Genomic DNA, 16101 nt, shown 5'->3' on the forward strand with positions numbered 1-16101 from the left:
TGTTAATGATTCTACAGATCCCTCTCTAATAAGGCTGCAACTTTGGGTATTGCGATACAAGTACCAATATAATAATAAATTATTATTTACTTATCTGCTTCACAGTATTACAATAATAATTTATAATAGTTTTTGCCCTGCTGCTGTGATTGCTTGAAACCACCAATGGTAAGCTTGCATAGAGAGCAGAGATGGTCTGATTTTTTGTTTGTTGCCAGATTATGAGTGCTATTAAAAGGGCTGTGTTTGGGTAAGCTAATTAAGGAATATCAAATACACTGATGTCACAAATACGTCATTTAAGAATATTTTAATGGTATCAAATATATTGTTTAAATACTGACAATAATTTTGTATTGTGACAAGAAATAAAACTGTTTTTGGACCTTACAGGATCCCCGCAAAAATGACAGTGGTATAGTAAAGTTTGGAACTTTGCATTATATGAAGTGTTGTTATTATTCCAATGATCTTGTTCATGTATGGTAAGAATGAGCTATTGGGTTCAGTACGTTGATCCTTAAAGTGGTACTATGATCAAAAAATCAAATCTTGTTTCCTTTGGATTTCAAAACTGTTAACTAAAACTAAGTTACCCAAGTTTTAAAGCCTTGATTTTAAAAATACACTTGTTTATTTGAACTGGAAGTTTCTTATTTAATGGTCCACCATTACTAACTCTAAAATCTTGAGAGAGCTGGATCGAGGAGAAAATGACGTCAAAGACTCGCTAGTTTAAGAAAGCAATGGGTTTGTATGCAACTGGATTAATATGCAGCATGGGAGTTTCGGGCTTTCAGATTTTTAAACTTGTGTTTTGCATACAAAATAAACTGCGTTTTCACGCTGAAATTTTAAGCTATTGAGTGAATGATGTCACGTTTCCCTAGATCCAACCCTCTGAGGTTCAGTCAGTCAGTTTTCAATGTGAGTAATGGCAGACCATGAGATCTGGAACTTTTTGTCAAAGTAAACAGCCATTGGATAAAAATCAAAGCTCAAAATTTTGCCAGGCAGGTGTTAAGCAAACACACTCTCAAAATCTGAAGAAAAGAAAGGAAGGGATTTTTTTATCATAGTACCACTTTATAGATTTGTTAAACCATCTCCTAGGACAACCTCATCCCCAGGGTCTCTGTTCTTCTCTTCCTTGGGAAGAAGAGAGACCCTGGGGACGAGGTTGCTCCTAGGAGTGACCCCTCATAGATTTTACTCGTCAATGGGTTGAGAAATTCTACATGTACATAGACTCTCATCCCAAAAATATGTCCCCTTAAACAACCTCACAGAAAAGAACAATAAAACAGACATGATATGTGTGCTGCACGAGCACAACTATTTTGTAACCCTTACACCAATTTTGTAACCTTGCTATTTCCTTTGTTGTTTCTGGAACTCCCTTAATTAAGTAATCTAACTTATGGAATAAATTAGTAAAATTTTTAATTATTCATTTTCTGGAAGTATGTACAACCACAAAATAATATAATATTAATATTAACATTAAAAATATTGACAGTAACTATCATGGCAATCCTCTACTACAAAAGTAACCCCACTTTCATTACATTGTTTGGTAACTTATCTTCGTCACACTTTGTTAGATGCCAGTTAGGCTAGCCCTCCTCCTCCACTTTTTACAATTACTTGGCAGGTGCAAATTTATACAGTTAATTTAATGGTACTTTAAATTACAAGCCTTGTCGATATACAGTTTGTTATCAAGGCAATTGCCTTATAATAAAATAAAATTTAAAACTGGTCAAAAATAATATTGTGGAAACACCTTTCCCTAATGGAATGTAATTCAGCTACTAGCAGAAAAACACCTACCGGTAACCCATCCCCTCTTGCCATCCAATGTTGAGTTTAGAGGTAGATGATTACTCCAGGGTCAACAAGAATCAACATTGGTTGGGCGAGGGTAGAAGTGGTACAGCATAAATTTTGTGTCCAATGTACATGATAACATGTCTCAAGTTATTTTATGAGAATTACGGTTAAAAGTTTGCTGAAGCTTTCAGGCAAAAATTAATTACGTGTCAAGGTCTCCCATTCCCTTGCCTGGCAAGCAATTCCCCTTTTTGTCCTTGTGCACTGCAGAAACTGGGCCCACACTACCTCTAACCATATCAAGGTGTTATTACTTGTTTGTGTACCACTGGAAAGAATATTTTCATCTGTGCCTTTACTACTGACAGAGGTTTTCAGGTATAGCTTAATTTTGGACTTCATTTGATTTGATAATATGGTAGAATTTATAAAAATGTAGAAATGCTCAAAGGCTTCTTTTGACCTGATCTAAGTTCCATTCTGCAAAAGGTATTAATACAAGAACGGGCACTGAAAAAAATTTTAAAATTGCAGTTGAATCCTTAATTTCATAAAAGGGCAAAAGTGCATTAGCTTCATAAAACCTGGTGTTTCTGTTAGCAGTAATATTCATTTTCATCAAAGTTAAATATTTAGTTAATTTTTTCCCACCTAAAGCACAGAATAACGATAATATTGTTATAACCTCTTCCTGCACTGAAGAGTAGTCAAAGTATCCTCTCAATATCTTAGTTTTAAGCTTGATGTTACATTTGATGTATGTAGAAAACAAGATTACTTGATATTTCTTTCAAAATATTTTGCTGCTTTTGATTCCAGTTTGATCACTAAAACAAAACTGTTTGATATCATTGGACCAGTGATGTCTTGTTAATTTAGGGCAAATTTTAGTCAAGGACTTCTTACATGTAACAGCTGCGAATAATGTGAACTATACCTCTACATGTATATCAAGTCTTTTTTAACAGCTCTGAGAATATGTTGAATGAATGACAAATTAATGCTGTAATATTTTTGGATTTGACCAATGTATGAGAATATTCATGACAGAGGGTGTGACAATACACTTTTTCATTTTACGTAATTCTCTCTCTCTCTCATACTAAAGCCACATCCAAAAAAGTTACAGCTAATTATCTGTACACACTATAGAAATTGCAGCTTTCTAAAGAACTGGAGAGAGGTCCTGATAAACTGTCCATGCTATTGTAACTTCCAGATAAAGATTTAATGGAACCTCTGTCATCTTCAGGTGATGATGTAATGTCCCAGTTAGTAGATGACATCACAGTACATTTGTCATTTGAACATGTATTTTCAGCTTTGTTCACCTCACTTTCTCCCGCAAGTTCTTGGCTATGAATCACTTCCTCAACTGTTGCATTCTCCCCGTACTTGCCTTGAAGAAATCCATCAATCTCCTCAATTGAAAGCTGAGTTTGTAAGAATAAGTGAAGTCCAGCAAAAGATAGGAAGTAATTAAACTTTACAATCCTGCAAAGAAAAGTGAAATGAAGAATTTAAAATTTAATTATTGATGAAGGAAGTTCTTGACTATAATAATACAGAAGTGTCATGCTAATTGCCGTTGCAAGTACAGCAATGACGCAGCTCAACAAGGTTGAACCGAAAGCGCACTACGGTGCCTCTGGCTGCCGCTGTACAGTCGATGTACAACTTTGGAGTACAGCTTACAGCCAGCTGGAATCAGCTGTATGCTGCTTTTTGCAAGTGTCAAAACTGGACTATGCAAGTGTCATCCTGCTGAGCTTCTAAAGACACTCTTTGCTCTAGTTGATGAAACATCAGGCAATGGGGTTACAAAAAAATAAAGATGGTGCTTTGTCAGTAGGTGTTTGAAACACTAGAATTTAGGAGTGTCTTCTTAAGATGATAAAAGTACATTATCCATCATTGGGAGGAAGTTGAAAAGCTGACAATCCAAGCATTAACCCTTCATCAATCTCACCAAGGGTTAACCCTTGAAAAATTGGCTTTTCAACTTCCTGAGAGCCTTCCATTTTAATTATCTTTAGCAACTCAGTCAATACTACCACAATTAATGTATGTTCTTGAAATATCAGTCTGGGCTATCAATAACTAAGCATTCTTCCTCAGTTTGCATTTAACATAAAAGGATTGTCAGTATGACCACAAAAGGCCCTGGGATGACTATTAAAATATAGCCAAATTTTGTGCAGTTAAATGGTATTGACTAACTTCAAATCGTTGCATCTCATTCAATAAATTTAATGAAAGCAATATTATTTTATGACAACTGGCCAAAACAGCTTTTTTTCCCTCCCTCTGCTGCCATATTTTTCATCTCACTTTTCCTTGTGATCTGGAACATTTTTTTTTATTTTTGAAAAAATCATGCTGTGTGTATTTCTCCATACATTGCTGTGATTCGGAGAAAGAATCAAATTAAGGAAAAAATATATGAAAAGGGTCATTTATTCAGCCTTCACCAGGAGGACAATGAACTTAAAGTACCGGTATTTAGAAATATAATAACATTAATTTTGTTCTAATAAACTTGGGTGAGAAAACAAGAAAACTCACTCTGTTAAAAATTCTTTGAGTCCTCGCAGTCTTGAATCAACAACTTCCTTGTTAAATCGACTGAAATAACTCTTTGGTGGAAGCTGTGGTATACCCCTGTCCCCACTGTGTGAAAGACAAAAATAGGTTTTTAAATATGTGACATCCATCACACCTGAAAGCAACTGCTTTTGAATAATGAATGAAAGAAAGAAATGTATATAACATTATTTTAAGTGTGGGTCAAAGATGAAAGGTAGAAGAGATCCTCCAAAACGATGTGCCGTTTTCTCTTAAGTCACTGCGCCTCAATGTTGCTGAATGGGTATCACTTTGCTCTCACAACAAGACACCAGTGGAACAACATACGCATGATCAATTCATGTTTTTGCATGTGCAAGCAAGTCTAGAGGATGAAAGCATGATCAAGTCACACTGTTGTTTTTGGTTCAGGGTTCACAAAAAAACAAGCATTTTGCGAGGACTTGCCAGGGATCCAGTATTAGGAAATATCGGAAGGCTACATTTTCTGGGTCTTGTTCAATGAACCCACCAGTTTAAACAAGAGAGAAGAGGTGAAGGTGTTCTGTCTTTAATTGAAGCAGCACATTAGAATCAACACCCACCAAAGCCTCACAACAATAATGTTCAAGTCTTTTACATGTGTTGTGATTCAATTTTTTTTCTTGGTTTAGGAAATTTCAAACCAGTTCAATTCTGATTTTTTTTCATTTTCTAATATTCATTAATATTATTATTATTATTATTATTATTATTATTATTATTATTATTATTATTATCATCTGAATCAAAGGAAAATCGAAATTGAACTGGATTAAGAAATTTTGAACCGGGAAAAAATATTCCCAACCCTCACTGAACTAAGAAGCATTAATTAAGGAAAATCTGGTTATCTGATACAGAACTGAGATGATAGACATTCAGTTCAGAAAGTAACAAGGCTTCGGTGTTTTGCCAAAGATCTAGTGTACCGGTACATGGGTATGAGCACCAATAATTATACAGTATTATAAAATGGTTAGCCTTGCCTCTCAGTGGGTTATGTTTAGCATCTCAATAAAAAGACTTCTTAAGGTTTGAGGATTTTGACTACTTGCCATTTCAGTCAAGCTGATAAGGGAAATGTTACAGTCAAACCAAGTGAAGCGTACCCCTTAAGATTGCATTAATGAAGTGATTATTTGAAACTTGAACCCGCTAGTCATTTCAAGAATGCTATAATGAATTGATTATTCGAATATTGAACTCGCTCGCTCCATCGAAGAATACGGCTAAATTCGCTAACGGCTTCCGTTTTCGAAAAATCAATTCACTGTTGCGACTACTAGGTTTCAAACCTACTAGTCTTTTCTAGAATGCAATACTGAATCGATTTTTCGGAAACGGAACCCGTTAGCCGTATTCTTGGATCGAACGAGCGAGTTCAATATTCGAATAATCAATTCATTATTGCATTCTTGAAACGACTAGCGGGTTCAAGTTTCAAATAATCAGTTCATTAATGCAATCTTGAGGGGTACGCTTCACTTGGTTTGACTGTAAGTTGGTTGTAAAATTGGTAAAAAAAAGTCTGTTTACGGGCCAAGTGGCCCATCAGAGCTGGAGCTTATCCCAGTTTCTGTGGCATGAAGTGCCTAGGAGTATTTTTCACTCCCCCATGGATGGGATGCCAGTCCATTTACCCCAAGCATTTCACTGGTACCCATTTATACACCTGGGTGGAAAGGCACTCTGGGAGTAAAGTTTCTTTCCCAAGAACACAACACAATGTCCCCAGCCAGGACCTGAACCCGGACCACTCAATCCGGAGTCGAGCACACTAGCCATGAGGCCAAGGCGCCTCCTTGTAAAATTAGTACTGTGAGGAATATGGTGTGGGCTTGAGGCTCTGAACCTTCTGAGTCTGTTCATTGTTTTCAACTTACTCTATAGTAGGATGTCAGGTTACTTCATTTAATTTCACCGCACAGGAAAAATTGCCTTTGGTGGATGTTACCTAATGTTATACTTAATCCCAGATAGTCTCAACATTAATTTTTTTTTTGTTGCCATGGCTATTGCAAGTAAATGAGAACATGTGATACTGATTTATGTTGTCAACTGGTGTGAAAAGTAGCGAGGTACCAATCCATAAATTTCTACACAATCTCTTAAACTTATCTGAATTTTAATACTGTGTGTGTACCTGACCATCTTTGTGGTATGTGCCATTAAATAATGCGGAAGAAAGCGGGAATATTCACGGGTCAAAGGGTAAAGTTGGGCATATGTCCGAAGTGACAGAAACTTCTGGATGTGATGTCGAAGATTTCGTCTTCAAATTTCTTCGAAAACTGCGCACCACTTACAAACACGACAATCTCATTGCTGATTTTTTTTCACATATTAAAAACTTTGACTACTTATATTAGCTCACCCGGCTAAATCGTAAGTCATGCTTACCTTCCAAATCCATTGATCTCTGTGCTTGACAACTTTGCTCTAAGCCAACAAAAGTCAGAGTATCTCCTCCTGACAGCGGAATATTTCTTGTAGAAAGCTTTATTATTAGTCTGAAGGAGAAAAGAAAGAAAAGGATCTGATTAAATACCAAGAATGAAAAAAAAAGTGGACAAAACACGACAGACTTACCTCGATCGTGATCTCGTAGTCTACAAACTTGCTACCTCTACAGCTGTGTAGTTTAGGTTGTTTTACGTCCAATTTCACAACCTAAAGGTGCAAATAATAAAAAAAACATTAATTTTTTTAAAAGATAAGCTTACTTTTACAACTCAAACGTCATATGAAGTCACCGTTCCCCAGAAAAGTATTAAAGCTACTGTTGTTGTGAGTTTGGAAAAGAGATCTCTCAGCTGCATGCATTTAGAACTCTTGTGACACAACAATATTTACAAGAAATTCTTCGAAACATTGAGAAACGATAATCAGGAATTTGTAGGAATCAACGAATACGCGCCGTTGCATCCAACACAAACTGCGCGCCAAGAAAGATTCTCAACCTTCAACCGATAACGCAAAACTTACGAACCTCGGAGTCTTCTCTAGGCGTTATCGTCATTTTCTTGGAAATTAAAGTATTTTCGTTATAAAAGAAATAACTATATCTCTGGGTTAACCATAAAAGCAGAAAGACATCAATTTTAAGACACCGTGGAGTTCCAAAGGCGCTAACTAGCGGAAATACTAATTACGTTTGTTTACGGCTGACGCAAGTAAAACACAAGGTGGGCACATGATTAGTCATGTGACTGCATTCAGAACAAAGGTCAAACAGTGTCCCGTGACTGAGTTTTCAGCCTCCTTTTAATAACAAAACAATAGACAAGAAAAAAAGTCGTTGAAATCAATTTTCTATGATACATTTAAGTAGCAGAAATATCAAATCAACCGACAGTGCTTTTACTATAAGGCAGTCCTTCGAGAAGCGGATACTTATAATTTTGCGCCCATAGCGTGACAGGTCATGCATGCATGAAATGTAATTTTCACGATCAAAAAGGTGGAAGACTTCGGCTAAAATCAAGTTAGCAGCATAGTACACAAATCTCGAAATGTTTGTCATGAAAAGCGTCTTAAAAAGACATTTTGCAGGCATTACGTAATAACTAAGTTTTTAAACATATTCTGTAAGTTCGTAACGTGACAGGTCACGCGACATGTCAGAGGAGAGCCCCTCAAATCGAAAATGAGATAAGCTTTTAAAAAAATTCTTCTTTTCTCGTTATGTTTCTCTCCTTAACACCGTTTCTCGTGCAAATCTCTTCCAAACGAAAGTAAAATTATCACTGACTAATGTCATTTTGGACTGACACAACTTCGTAAAATACTTGATCTCAATTATTCGATTCTCCACTGCCATTTATAGTGTTTGTTTACAACAGAATCAGCCTTTGTGGTTGCTGAGGACAAAGAACAAACGAATTGAGACCAACCTTTGCCGAACGGCGCTGTCTCCCTGATTTTGAGTGAGCCTTCTTGTTATCTTCAAGAGATCCACAAGGCTGGTTTTCTTTCGATGCCCCCTGGGCCGGAGGCATTTCTCGAGTAGAGGTAAGAAGATCCAGGGTCTTTAACCTATACCAATTTTCTCACTGAAATCACTGCCTTTAAGATCTTTAACGCTAACAGGAAAGTAAAATCATGATGTTTCAACGAGGAAAATACCCAAACTGAAACTGGTCTGCTCACAGCCAATCAAACCAAGGTTATGTCATGTAGTTCCCATGCCCCCAAAGTCGTTAAATCTGGAGGGATCAGAAACCACCGTTCAATTTTTGTTTGTTTTGTTTTGATTGTTTGATGTTACGGTCAGATCGCTTTAAAAAAATAAGCAAGTTAACCTGCTTTAAAAAAGGATATTTTCCTCGTCAGCAATAATGAAAAAAGTCGCACGGAAAAAAATGAAAAACAACTACGGTTGTGTTCACCCACTAAATAGGCACATGCTGGAGCGCACCTTTGCTCTGAAATAACTAAACCCGTGATAAATTATGATTTCAAACGGTGTGGTAACTTTGCAGAGGGGAAGTATATTTGTCTTCGAAGCTCCCAGCGGACATCACTACCTTTACTTTGTCAATGAATTCCGAACGAAGACAGACCAGTTGGAGAAATATAGACCGTCAATAGGTTAAATCCTTTTTTCCCACCAAGATCTCCAGTTTCGCTTTTGCTCAAGGACAAATAGATAATTTATTGGCCGCCACTAAAAAATGTGGTCAACTGCCCTAAAATGCACGTTTCAGGAAACGATTCTTGTATGATGTCAAAAACTAAGCATAAACCCAGGCTCTCTCTTTTCTCATTTTCTTCGAAAAAGAGACTTGAAATTGGTCACGCTTCCGCTTAAAAGGGGAAGTTGTCGTTTGCCAAGAGGGCCACGAAATTCGGGGGTGAAGTTTCCGCCAGCCAGCCCTTCTAAAACCAAACCAAGGCTTTCTGCCAGTTTTGAGGGAGAATTGAGGATCTTTTCCTTAAGCGGAGCGTTTATATTTCTGTGAACCAATACAACGTGCAATACTGGCGGAGGGTATCTGACATCAAATGGCCTGCAGATTGGCGAGTCGCGCAAAACATAAATTGTACTGAACTATCAGAGCAGGAATGTCGACGGCTATACGCTTTGACTAGGCTGGAAAGGGAACGAAAGGGGAAAACAAACGATTCAGAAACCAATAAAAAGCAGGACAACTATAAATTTGGGCCATGAAAAAAATCTATTTTAATGCATTGTTTAACTCCAAGGTCGCGCTCGCGTTTGAATTAGAGAACTGTTGCATGTTTCTTTTTCACTCAACTTGTCACTTCGCTTAAACGATATAAAAATACCTATGACAGACTTAGCGTTTCGATGAACAAACAGCATTGTTTGTTTTGACTTTTATCAGTATTGTCCTATGTAACGACCACCTGTTAAGATACTCCCGACTAACTAGAATATTCGCTGCGGTTCTTCCTCGACATTTTTTCAGCTCATTAAAAATCTTTGTTGCAAAAGAGAGTAAAAACATGACCGGGAAACAATTTAATTGGCGCAGTTAGGCGACAAGCCCCAATCACAGTCTCTCTCTTGACCACAAGGAGGGAAATCAAACATAACTTGGGTTCGAGGTCAAATGTAAATTGGCCACCGTAAAGAGACGTCCAGCGACAGACAGACGAAGTGAAAAAAACTGTAAGACTAAGGCGTGTCGGAATCGATCACGGGGGGTGCGAATTTGCTCTAATTGGTCGCCACAGGCATTGAAAAGTAAACAGAAATGCTCAGATTACTCTTGAAACGCTGGCTGCTCATGCTGGGTTATGTGATCATCTTTGTTTTTCCGGCTTTTGGGCGCTAGGTTCTTCCGAGTCATAACCCAATCGTTCCGTGTTCCTGAGTTTCTAACTTCACCTTGACGAAGGTCTTCCCTTCAAATGGCTAATAGAAAAAAAAGTCAAGCTCAAGTCACGTGCAAACGCAAAATACTCCACTTTATCCACCTCAACCACAATGTTCGAGTGAGAGCAGGTATGTCTTGCACATAAACTTTCCATATTTCCGTATTCTCTAATCTGTGCCACTTTCTGGAACAAGCCATTCCCGGCGCCCTCGATGTCCAGCTTTACTTTCCTATAATTTTCTCTTTTTCCGGTTCATTTCGTTCGCTTCTCCTTGCTGGGTTGACAGCATGTGCTCTATTTGCTTCACTTTACGCATGCGATCTGCGTCTCTGGAAAGGAACAAATGACGACACTTGATGACATGTTGCAGGACAGACGCTGGGATTCCCAAACGGGGCACTTAAAGCCTGGTTCACACGTCGAACGATCACGCAAGCACATTGAAATACGCACGCGCAAAATGATGAGTATCCCAAGATGGCGGACGAAGTCAACCCTAGAGGCATGGAACGAGTATTTTGACCTTGCGTTTGCGTTTGCGTTACACCTGTTCACACGTGTGAAATGCACACGCAAGCGCAAATGTGAACGCAAGAAAATAAAATAATTTCCATTTCTTGCGCACGCGGTTGTGTTTGCGTCGAGCGTGTGAACCAGGCTTAAGTACAGAGATGCTGCTGATGGGCTTCTTTGAGATTCGCAACGAGCGATCATCCCAGTTATGAAAGCTTAGGAGCAGCGAAATGAAAGCTTGAAAGCATTCAAGCTTGAACGGAATTTCAACCAAGGGAGCTGGTAGCCAGAAAGCTGGTTCTTTGGTAAGTTCGTGGCGGATAGAATCAACATGATCTCTTCTCTAAATTGACGATTATCGTTAAAACGTAATTTGCTTTGAATTTACTATTATCGTTAATTTAGGACACTGTGTCCCAGGAAATACGGTAGCAGAGAAAATAAGGAAATAATCATATCCGTTATAAAATAGTAAAAGGTAAAAACTGTTAAAATGTTTGACTAAACGTTTTCCATAAACTCAACGATCAAACGATTGAAGAAGATGAAATTGTTGTCTCCTATGATGTCACATCCTTGTTCACTTGGACGAAACCATCAACCATATCATCGATCAAATTTATAACCAAAAGAAACTGCCCCAGATCGCACCATGGCCAATTTTCAAAAGGCTTTTAGAAAGAGTCACCAAAGGCACCACTTTCAGCTTCAACGGGAAACTGTACAAACAAGTAGACGGCTGCAGCATGGGAAACCCTCTTTCACCCACATTGGCAAACATCTTCATGTGCAAATTGGAAGCCGATGTTGTAACACCTTTAAACCTTCCTTTCTAAAACAGATATGTAGACGACTGTTGCACAAAAAGGAAAGCCAATGCCCCGGACATTCTTCTTGAAAATCTCAACAGTTACCATCCAAACATCAAGTTTACAGTAGAAGAAAATCCGGATCACTTCCTGGACACCGCCTTTACCCATCAAGAGGGAAATTTTATTACTGAAGTCCATCAAAAACCAGGGAAACTACAAGTACACTGGAAATCGGCCATCCCACATAAATGGAAACGCAACACTATCCTAAGTGCACTCCACAGGGCAAAACGAATAGCCACCAATTGGCAAGAAGAAGTACAAGCTATCAAACAATCTTTCATCCGATCTGGATATCCCGCCAAATTCGTTAATGAGGTTATTAACGATTTTGAAAACCCAACGGCAAGAGATGATGAGATGATTATCCCTGTTCACTGGTTTGATGAAAGAACAAAAATCGGCATTCAACTACCATTTTGTAGGAGAAATGAATTTGAAAGTAAGAAATTCATGACAAAACTTAACAAATACACCAAAATGGACATTTAACTTCCATATTTTGTGGCAAACACGCAAGATCGAAACTCTCTTCAAACTCAAAGACGAAAACGTTCATCCATCACACATAATATACAAAGGCACGCAAGCTTACATTGGTGAAACGGCACGCAATCTGCAACATGTGTGAGATTTGATGCAAGGATTCAAACGTAAAGCTTGGTTTTCACTAGCTACGCAAGCACACGCGCAATCACAAGCAGCTTATGCTAGTGAAAACGAAGGTCGACGTAAGCATCGAAATCATCCACGGTAAACGTCATTTTATTGAAATGCTCAGACGCGGGGAACCTGGAACGAGTGCTTTCATTGGCCAGACGCAACAAATTTCCTGGTGCTCATGCTGCGTCTCGTTTTCACGCGACGCAAGCGAACGCAAGCACAAGGAAAAGGAAAAAATTGATCCTTGTGCTTATACTTGCGTCAACCCCGTTTTCACAGTGAAATAAGCGCTCGGCTTGCGGTTGTGCTTGCGTCGCTAGTGAAAACCAGGCTTAAAGAAAAGGTATATCCTCACAAGATATGGTGCTGTATACCGACGGTTTTCCAAGAATTCGCATGGATTCTGTCTGGAAACGTCCTCGCAAAAACATTTTTACCATTTCCACTTTTTCCGTATTTTCTGATTACTTCTTAAACCCCTTAAACTCCTATAGTAATTATGACATCCTTGATAAGTATTCTATTCTATTTACCTTTCCAGTTGTTCTTTCAGTTTTTGTTTGGCGAGGAATTGGTTGTCTTTTCTGATTTCTCTTATCGCGCCCTATGGAGAACAGAAAGAAGTCAGGATTGCAAAACAGTTACTGCACAATGTATTTATTTTTATGTGACAGGGTTTCTCGTGCGGATCAAACAAATGATTACCGAAAATTTGTTTTTCCGCGAGAACTGCTTTTCGGATAGTAAGGCGTAGATAAAATAAACCGAGAATGGCGGGTTGATCGCTGAAACCTCTGATTATTTCATACATTCAGGACAGGACATTCACGGACTTACGTTTTCTCGTGTACCTGGAATAAAGACTTCGCCACACGAGGCCATTCAGTAGTTTTTTCTCTCAACTTGCTTCGAGGTTTGGACAGGCCCGCAAATAATCCCTGAACCGAAATGACCCCCAAACTGGAACGCAAATGATCCCCCGACCGGAAATGACCTTGATAAATGATACCCCAAAAATCAGGAATGGTGTGGACTCCACGAAAAGTCCACGGATATATAGGGAAACTACCGGCAAGATCCTCTGCCATAAAGCAACAATAAAAACTGGGAAATATCCTTTACCAAATAACCAAATTAGCATGTATATTTTTCGGCAAAAAAAAGAAAAGAAAAAGGAAAAGAAAGGATTCATTTAAGATGCTTCCCCAACACTGTGGAAGTGTACAAAACTTTAACGTGTTAGTTTTATGACACCTTTGAGATTCATATTCTTTCAAAACACATTATCGTTGACAATACGCTGTTGCTTTACGATCTCAAAACTCTATTTTAGAAATTTTGCAAAGTTTTAAAAGTTACATGATGGGCGTTTGAACGGTAATGGCTGTTGCGTTATAAAGAAAAAAAAAAAGTTAAGTTTAAATCCTCTCTCTAAATTCTTGAGTCCATTCCATTCTTAATTGTTGATGAGGCAACCACTTCCACTCCGGGATCATTTTGCGGTCCAATCTGGGGATCATTTCCGGGCCAGGATCATTTGCAGGCCTGTACAGGATTTTCTCCGGGTGCTCAGGTTTTCGCTTCTCTTCAACGGCGCCTTAGTTACGTGGTGAAATTCAGTGCACGGAAGGCCCTGAAGTTGCCGTGCCGGGCTAAAACACGTCGCTTTGCGCAAGCTTTTTAACCTGTCGTGACAGTACCACATTTATATTGCTGAGTATCTTTTCCCTATTAGAAACGATTACTTCAAAAATCTGGGAGACACCATTGTTCCGACATGCAAAATGTTCACTTCCGGTTTCCGCAACTGGCTCAAAAAGGTCACCTACTTAGGTTCCCTATTCCCATCGAACACGAATCAATCAATCCCGCAATCAATCAAGATTGTCACAAAAAGGTTTATAAATTTGCGTGTGGTATCAGTGAAGAGGAACAGAACCGTACCTTTAATTCTTTCTTGTACTTGTATCTCAATTTCTGTCTCTCGTTGGTCGTTTTACATCCTTCTCGTCGTGATCGAATTTCGTAACTTCGAAAAAGACATACAAAAAGCAAGGCAGATCTCCATTAGTAACAAAGAAAATGCTCTGAGTGCTTTAAATAACCAGGGGCCATGCAATTGCCCAAGAATTTCACACCCAGGACTTTAAGACAACGTAAGAGATTTAGTAATTCGTGGTATATACGTTAGTTGTACCCTCCAATGGGCGCCTTGTAGCTTAGTGATCACATGATACAAACACCGCCATACGCAAATTGCGCACTGAGACATCTAAAACAAAGCAAGTTAATTTAAATTCTCTTTGTTTTAGATGTCCCAGTGGGCAATTTGCGTTCTAGTATGGCGGTTTTTGTACCATGTGATCACAAGCTGCGAAGGGCCTATTTTCAATGGTACGTTTCTATCCCATCTTCTTTTTAAGCGACGTAAAATGACCAAATTGAGTTGTGAACACTGAATTCCAAATTTAGTCTATGCCGGTTTCATTGATAAACAGTTGATGCACATCTTTAGATTCGGAACGACTTAGAACAGTTGCTTCACGATACCAATATTTCGAAGTTGTATTTTGAAAAAAATCGACAACTTGTAGCTGTAATTATGTAAGCTCCCTTTAAGTATCTTCAAACGTCAAACTGATGCAACAGACGTCAACGCCTACCTAACTGGGACTTTACTATCTACGACGGCTACGGAAATGTCACTTGAAAATAGAATTTTGCACTATCGTAGGTCTTTCAGGATCATTCCATTGGTAGGAGCGATTTCAGAGCAAAAATTGAGAATGAAAGGTTCACAAAATGTCGTCAAAACCTCAAATTTGGTAATTTCACGTCGTTGTTACACAGAGTACCGCAAAAGTATGTTCTACAATGGGCCTTATTCGCGCGGCGACCATATTGGCCATAAACAATAGATTTCGTACCCCGAGCCTCGAGTTGAAATGTTTGGGAACGAGTTTCACAAAAGTTTTCAATCCCTCGGGACTCAACATGGCCGCGGACCCGCGGTGCGATTAAGGTCCATGGGTGCCAAAACGTGCTGCACGATTATTTTTCCTCTTTTAACCAATGACGTTATTGTCTTGTGGCGTTGTCGTTGCCGCATAATAACAGACCTAAATTCGACTAAAGTCGGGTTTAACAGCGTCTAAGGGCGTAAGGCAAGTTTCAGGTTTGAGTCCGCTTAAGAAAACCGGCTCCTGAACGTTTACTCGCAAACTACTCAGTACACTTCTAAAGGAAGTCTCTGTTTACGAGCCAGCCGGCGCTTATCTCCGGTTTTCGTAGCATGTGGCGACAAGGAGTATTTGGATGGGATGCTACTCCATCGCAGGGTTACCCCAAGCATTTCGCCAGTACCCATTTATATATCTGGGTGGAGAGAGAATAAAGTGTCTTACCCAAGAACACAACACAATGTCCCCGGCCAGGACCCGAACCATGAGGCCACCGCGCCTCAGTACACTTACCGTTCCTTGAATTTTGGCTGGTATGTCTTGATGGCTTGGGGCTTGCGGGCTTGCAGCGTTAAATGCTTCCGACGCAAGCTATTATCATAAAGCTCTTTTATGCGTGAGAGAAGGTCATTGTGAAGTTCCTGTGCAAGACAAACAAACATGAAACGAAGCAATGACTACGACGACAAGAACGAGCGTAATATACAAATCGGTTTCTGGATAACCAAAACAATGCATTTGTACCTTGCTACCATTTTGAATAATTGTGACGTGTAATGGTTGCCCAATTGTTTCAAAACAAAAGCTCT

General features: G+C 38.9%; 2 protein-coding genes across 4 annotated transcripts in view; both read right to left on the reverse strand.

Annotated features, from left to right (window-relative positions):
- Nucleotides 1-291: 291 nt before the first annotated feature.
- Nucleotides 292-8632, reverse strand: LOC138043621 (sorting nexin-10B-like). Of its 2 annotated transcripts, none has more exons than XM_068889978.1 (5): nucleotides 8334-8632; nucleotides 7030-7110; nucleotides 6841-6950; nucleotides 4399-4503; nucleotides 292-3327 (listed from the first exon to the last, which is right to left on the reverse strand). In XM_068889978.1, exons 1-5 carry the CDS (start codon nucleotides 8436-8438, stop codon nucleotides 2967-2969), a joined length of 762 nt encoding a protein of 253 aa, XP_068746079.1. In that variant the 5' UTR covers nucleotides 8439-8632; the 3' UTR covers nucleotides 292-2966. The 2 variants fall into 2 exon arrangements, with proteins under 2 accessions (XP_068746079.1, XP_068746080.1); XM_068889979.1 differs by lacking the exon at nucleotides 8334-8632 and adding an exon at nucleotides 7430-7587.
- A 966-nt stretch (nucleotides 8633-9598) lies between these two features.
- LOC138043612 (nucleolar protein 14-like) overlaps nucleotides 9599-16101 on the reverse strand; it is a 49885-nt gene continuing 43382 nt past the window's right edge. For both annotated transcript variants that reach the window (XM_068889968.1, XM_068889969.1), the window contains exons 28-31: nucleotides 15806-15933; nucleotides 14277-14361; nucleotides 12866-12936; nucleotides 9599-10613 (exon numbers count right to left, since the gene is read on the reverse strand). In XM_068889968.1, the coding sequence (XP_068746069.1) occupies nucleotides 10514-10613; nucleotides 12866-12936; nucleotides 14277-14361; nucleotides 15806-15933 (384 nt within the window). In that variant the 3' untranslated portion in view covers nucleotides 9599-10513. The remainder of the gene's footprint in view (nucleotides 10614-12865; nucleotides 12937-14276; nucleotides 14362-15805; nucleotides 15934-16101) is intronic.

Source organism: Montipora capricornis, chromosome 3, assembly GCF_036669925.1.
Source record: "Montipora capricornis isolate CH-2021 chromosome 3, ASM3666992v2, whole genome shotgun sequence".
NCBI classification, from domain to species: domain Eukaryota; kingdom Metazoa; phylum Cnidaria; class Anthozoa; order Scleractinia; family Acroporidae; genus Montipora; species Montipora capricornis.